Here is a 6,436-nt window from a genome sequence, read left to right as displayed (position 1 = left end):
GGAGGGGGGTGGATCACAGCTGCCTGCTGGGGCGCACTTTGGGGCATGATGGAGATGGTTTTGGACACAACGGGGACAGACAGACCACAAAAGGGACAGTAGGGGACACAAGAGCAACGGTTCAGGACACACCGAGGTGCCTTGGGATACAAGGGGGACGTTGCAAGGATGCTTAGGCACACGGCGGGGACACACTGGGACATGGCGGGGACACACTGGAACATGACGACGATGCCTTGGGACGTGACAGGGACAGTTTGGGCACAGGGGTGATGCTCTGGGGCATGAGGGGGACAGCTGAGCATACGACAGGGTGGTTTGGGACTCGGCAGGGACACTTTGGGACACTTCAGGATGCAGCGGGGACACTTTGGGACATGAGGGGATGCTCTGCAGGGACACTCTGGGACACAAGAGGCTGCTTTGGGTCACAGCGGGGACATGAGGGGATGCAGCGGGGAATATCTGGGGACATGGGGTGCTTTGGGGCACAGCAGGGACACCAGGGGACACTTTGGGAGGTCACGGGATACTTTGGGACACCCTGAAGGTGCCGTGACACACGAGGGGCACTTTTGGACACAAGGGGACGCTTTGGGACAGGAGGGGACTCCTGGAGACACAACGAAAGCACTTGGGGCCACAGAGGGGACACTTTGGGCCACAAGAGAACACTCTGGGATGCAGTGGGGACACTTTGGGACACAAGGGGATGCTTAGGGACACAAGGGACTATTTGGGATGCAACAAAGACACTTTGGGACACAAGGGGGACACTTTGGGATGCTGTGGGGACACTTTGGGCCACGACAAGGACACTTTGGGATGCAGCAAGGACACTTTGGGACACAAGTGGATGCTTTGGGACACCAAGGCACTATTTTGGGACTTAGCGGGGACACTTTGGGACACAAGGGGAACACTTTGGGACACTTTGGGACACTTTGGGATGCAGTGGGGACACTTTGGGACACAAGGGAATTCTTTGGGACACGAGTGGACTATTTGGGACGTGACGAAGACACTTTGGGACACAAGGGGGGGCACTTTGGGATGCAGCGGGGACACTTTGGGACACTTTGGGATGCTTTGGGACACCAGGGCACTATTTGGGACTCAGCGGGGACACTTTGGGACACCAGGGGATGCTTTGGGACACCAGGGGACTATTTGGGATGCAACGAAGACATTTTGGGACACAAGAGGGACACTTTGGGATGCGGTGGGGACACTTTGGGATGCTTTGGGACACCAGGGGACGCTTTGGGACGTGGCGGGGACACTTTGGGCCACGACGAGGCCACTTCGGGCCCCCTTGGGACCCAGCGGGGACCCTCGGGGACGCCCCGGGGCGCTGCGGCGGGCAGGGCAGGGCCGGGCCCGGGGCGGGCGGCGGCGGCGGCGGCGGGCGGTGCCGGGGCCCCTCGGGGCGGCGCCGCGGCCCCCGGGAGCGGGCGGGCCCGGCGCAGCCCCAGCCCCAGCCCCGGCCCCGGCCCCGGCCCCGGCTCGGCCCCGCGCGGCGCCGGCGCCCCCCGCCCCGGCCTCCATCTTGTGCGCGGCCGCCGCGGCGCCGCTCCAGGTGCGGCGGGACGGGACGGGACGGGACGGGACGGGACGGGACGGGACGGGACGGGGGGGGCGAGCGGGCACCGGGACGGCGGGGCCGCCCCCGCCTCGGGCCTCCGCCGCCGCCGCCGGGAGGGAGGGAGGGAGGCAGGGAGGGAGGGAGGGGGCTGTGGCGGCAGTGCCCCCGGCCCGGCCTGGCTGCGCGCCCGCTTCCCGGCACCGGGCGGGGCGGGACGGGGCGGGGGGGGGGGGCACCGGACGGGGCCGGGCGGGACCCCGGAGCGGTTCCTCCCCCCCGGGGCTGTGCGGGACCCCTGGACCGATTCCCCCCCCCCCCCGGAGGCCGTGCGAGACCCCCGGAGCGACCCCCCCCCCCGGGGCCGTGTGGGACCCCCGAGCGATTTCCCCCCCCCCCGGGACCCCCGGACCGATTCCCCCCCCCGGGGCTGTGCGGGACCCCGGAGCGACCCCCCCCCCGGACTGATTCCCCCCAGGGACCATGTCAGACCCCCGGAGCCATCGATCCCCCCCCCCAGAAGCCATGCAGGCCCCCGGGGGAGCCCCAGCAGCCCCCCCCCTCGCCCCCCCCTCATCCCTATGGCACAACGGGAGCGATTCCCCCCAGCAGGGCCAGGCTGGGGGGGGGCACGAACCTCCCCCCCCGCCGGTGCTCGGCGCTGCACAGGCAGGAGCCGCCCCCAACGCAGCCGGGGGGGGGGGGAGCCTGGCCGCCCCCAGCGCCTGCCTGCCGGCGCGGGCACCAAGGGGTTACGGATCGGCTTTAGCAGCCCAAATCCTCCCTGGATTTTGGGGGGGTGAGGGGGGGGGCAGGTATTAGGGCACTAATCCCAGTGGGAACGGCGGTGGGGAGGAGGTGAGCGTCCCACGCGGGACCCCGTGATGGGGTGACCCCCGCCATGAGGGCTGCCCCCCCCCCAAAAGAAAAACCACCCCCCAAAAAGCGGGGGGAGCGGGCGGGCGGGCGGTGAGTCACGGTGTAAAGGTCGGGAGCCGGCCGTGTTTGCCCGGCTGCGGAAGTGGCGCCGGCCCCGGCGGTGACAGGTAGGGAGGGCGGCCCCCCCCCGGCCCCATGGAGCTGGGGGGCCGCGGCGGTGGGGCAGCCCCGCGCGGGAGCTGGGGACGCGGGGGGCACAGTGCTGCGTGTCCCCAGGGCCGGGGGGTCCCGGCAGCCCCGTAGAGGCTGGGGCTGGGCAGCCCTGCAGCTGGGGGACGGGGGGGCGCTGAGGGGGCCCGCAGCCCCCTATAAACCGGCCTCGCGGCATCCCTTCACCCCGTATAGACCGGGCTCGCGGCATCCGTGTAGCCCCATATAGGCCAGGCTTGCGGCATCCCCACAACCCCCTGTAGACCAGGCTCACGGCATCCCTTCACCCCGTATAGACCAGGCTCGCAGCATCCGTGTAGCCCCATATAGGCCAGGCTTGCGGCATCCCCACAACCCCCTGTAGACCAGGCTCGCGGCATCCAAGTAGCCCCATATGGACCAGGCTCGCAGCATCCGTGTAGCCCCGTATAGACCAGGCTTATGGCATCCCCACAACCCCCTGTAGACCAGGCTCGCGGCATCCCCACAACCCTGTATAGACCAACCCCTTGGCATCCCTGTAGCCCCATATGGACCAGGCTTGTGGCATCCTCGCAACCTCATATAGACCGGGCTCTCAGTATCCCTGTAGCCCCATATAGACCGGGCTCTCAGCATCCTCACAACCCTGTATAGACCAGGCTTGCGACAACCCCGTAAAGATCAGGCTCTCGGCATCCCCGCAACCCCATATAGACCAGGCTCTCAGCATCCCTGTAGCCCCATATAGACCGGGCTTGTGGCATCCTCACAACCCTGTATAGACCAGGCTCTCGGCATCCCCACAACCCCCTATAGGCTGGGCTCTAGGTGTCCCCGCAGCCCCATATAGACTTGGCTCCACACGTCCCCGCAGCGCCATATAGACCTGGCTCCAGGTGTCCCCACAACCCCATATAGACCTGGCTCCAGGTGTCCCCACAACCCCATATAGACCTGGCTCCAGATGTCCTCGCAGCCCCATATAGACCTGGCTCCAGGTGTCCCCACAGCCCCCTATGGCCTGGGCACCGGGCATCCCCGCAGCCCCACGGCACTGTGGCCCAGCTAGCTTGAGTGCGATTCCCACGCCCTCCCCACGCGCCCTTGTCACCACGGGCACGGGCTGGGGACAGTCCCGCCCCCCCCCCATGTCCCCCCCACTTTTTCAGGGAGGGGAAACCACCAGCTGGGTTTTGCACAAGAGTTTTGGAAGAAGGAGCACGGGGGGGCCGGGGCGGCAACGCGGCCCTCGTGAAAGGGCTTCCCGGCCGGCTCGGCACCGCGTCCTCCTTCGCCGCCCGACGTCTCCGTCCCTCGCAGACACCGCGTTCCCGGGGGTGCCGCCATGGAGCCGCGCACCTGAAGGACCCGGCGCGATGGAAACGGTCGTCATCGTGGCCATCGGCGTGCTGGCCACCATCTTCCTGGCCTCCTTCGTGGCGCTGGTGGTGGTCTGCCGGCAACGCTACTGCCGGCCCAAGGACCTGCTGCAGCACTACGACACCAAGTGAGTGACGCCGCGAGGTCCGGGGGCTCCGTCCGAAGGGATCCCGCGTGGCCCTGCTCAACCGGGCTTGTCCCCGCGACGGGGTGGGCACGTGGTGGCGGGTGCCCCAAGCCCTTGGGCTCGGCAGGGTGCTGCCGGGTGTCCGCACCGAGGTGTCTCCTCCGAGCTGAGGGGTCCTGGGGGCTGGAAAGACCTTGGAGACCTCGAGCAAGGATGGCGAGGTGTCACCAGTGGGTGCCCTGAGTGCCCCCACTCCCCTGTCGTGGTGGCCCAACATCTCCAGCACGTGCCCCACGGTGGCTGCACCCCCTTGGCGTCGCTCAGCCCCCAACGTCTGCCCGCGTGGGGCGGCGGCGGGTGCTGAGGCGGCACCATGCCCCGCTGCAGGCCCATCGTGGACCTCATCGGGGCCATGGAGACGCAGTCGGAGCCCTCCGAGCTGGAGCTGGACGACGTGGTGATCACCAACCCCCACATCGAGGCCATCCTGGAGAACGAGGACTGGATCGAAGACGCCTCGTAAGCTCGGCCCCGCTCGGGGCACCCCAATTTTGGGGTCCTGAGGTCCAGGCCAGCTCTGCTGGTGCCCTCCTATGCCCTGCTCCACTTTGCTCCTTGGTTTGGTGCAAAATCCCCAAATTTTGGAGTCTCCTCTTGGGACAAATCAGTTCCCTGGAAACCAGGATCCGGGTAGAAACGCCCTTGGGGCTGGTTCGGAGATGGCCAAGGAGCCACCAGCATCTCCGCTGGGATGGGGCTGGGGAGGGGACCACGTGGTGGGGTGAAGATGCCCAAACTCACACCCTCTTCCACCTCCCGCAGGGGCCTGGTTTCGCACTGCATCGCCATCCTGAAGGTGAGTCGGGCCGGCGCACGGCGCTGAGCGGGTGCTGGGCGCCCTGGGGGGGCCACCCCGGCCCGGCCCACCTCCCGCCACCGCCTCTCCCCCCGCAGATCTGCCACACGCTCACCGAGAAGCTGGTGGCCATGACCATGGGCTCGGGGGCCCGCGTCAAGTCGCCCGCCAGCCTCGGCGACATCATCGTGGTGGCCAAGCGCATCAGCCCCAGGTGCGGCGGGATGCTGGGGGGGGCTGCGCCGGGGCGGGGGGACAGACGGACAGGGGAAGCCATGAGCGCATTGGGTGGGGGGCAATGGGTGCCCACCTCCTCTTGGCAGGGCGCTGGACCCCTCTGATGATGCTCCCGTGAACGGGGGGGCCACACTGGTTCGTGGAGACCTTCCAGGGGTCCCTTGGGTGCTGAGCACCCCATGCTGACCCCCCCCCGCCATGTCTCCCTCCCGTCGCAGGGTGGACGACGTGGTGAGATCCATGTACCCGCCGCTGGATCCCAAACTGCTGGATGCCCGGTAAGGTGCCACCAGGGGGGGTCCCCGGGTGTCCCTCAGCGGGGACAGTGGGGAGCTTGGGGGGGACGGCGGGGGGTCCGAAAAGTCACTGGGGGGGGGAGCCGTGCCCTGCTTTCGCTCCAGCCCCGAATCACACGCTGCTGGTGGGGAAACTGAGGCACGGCCTGGGTGAGGATGCAGCCACCCCCCGGGGTGTCCAACTTCGCCCCCCCAAAAAAATGCCTGAAGTGTCACCGGCGGGTGACGCCGCCGCTCGGCCCCGCAGGACCACGGCGCTGCTGCTCTCCGTGAGCCACCTGGTGCTGGTGACCCGCAGCGCCTGCCACCAGAGCAGTGCCATGGACTGGATCGACCGCTCGCTGTCGGCGGCCGAGGAGCACGTCGCGGCGCTGCGGGAGGCGGCACTGGCCGCCGAGCCCGAGCGGGCGCTGCCGGGCGCCGAGGGCTTCCTGCAGGAGCAGTCGGCCATCTGAGGGCCGCCGCCGCCACGGCCTCCCCCCCCGTGCCCCCCGCAATAAACGGCTCCCGGAGCGCGGCCGGCTCCCGCGTGTCCGTCTCTGCGTGGGGACGGCCAGGCCGCTCTGCGGGCCCCACTTCTGCTTTCGTGCGGCCGGGCGCTTCCGTCCCCGCTCGGGCCGGCAGGAAGGGGCGGCCGGGCCTGGAAAGACGGGAAAAGTGGCCATCCGTCCCTCGGCGCCCCGGAGCGCGGCCGGCCGCCTCGGCACGGGGGGGTGCGGGGGGGCCCTGCTTGGATCAGCTCTCCGGGCTGCAGGTCCTGCTAAATCTGCCCTGGCCCCAGGGCCGGCTGGGGGGGGGTCGGGGGGGCTTTGGGGGCTCCTCGCAGAGCAGCTGCACCGTGACGAGCCGGCGGCGCCCTGCGGACACCCCCGCCCGCCCGGCGCCGC

The 6,436-nt window shown here is 69.1% G+C and overlaps 1 protein-coding gene across 1 annotated transcript; it reads left to right on the top strand.

Annotated features, from left to right (window-relative positions):
* The first annotated feature begins 1,419 nt into the window (after positions 1-1,419).
* On the top strand, positions 1,420-6,066 carry TMEM98 (transmembrane protein 98). The gene is made up of 7 exons (XM_064524465.1): positions 1,420-1,579; positions 3,974-4,160; positions 4,548-4,679; positions 4,983-5,016; positions 5,115-5,230; positions 5,472-5,531; positions 5,797-6,066. Exons 2-7 carry the CDS (start codon positions 4,030-4,032, stop codon positions 6,002-6,004), a joined length of 681 nt encoding a protein of 226 aa, XP_064380535.1. The 5' UTR covers positions 1,420-1,579; positions 3,974-4,029; the 3' UTR covers positions 6,005-6,066.
* The last annotated feature ends 370 nt before the right edge of the window (positions 6,067-6,436 follow it).

This window comes from Dromaius novaehollandiae, chromosome 22 (genome assembly GCF_036370855.1).
Source record: "Dromaius novaehollandiae isolate bDroNov1 chromosome 22, bDroNov1.hap1, whole genome shotgun sequence".
NCBI lineage: Eukaryota > Metazoa > Chordata > Aves > Casuariiformes > Dromaiidae > Dromaius > Dromaius novaehollandiae.
The sequence above is the reverse complement of the archived record's forward strand: the minus strand, read 5'-3'. Positions and strand labels throughout refer to the sequence as shown.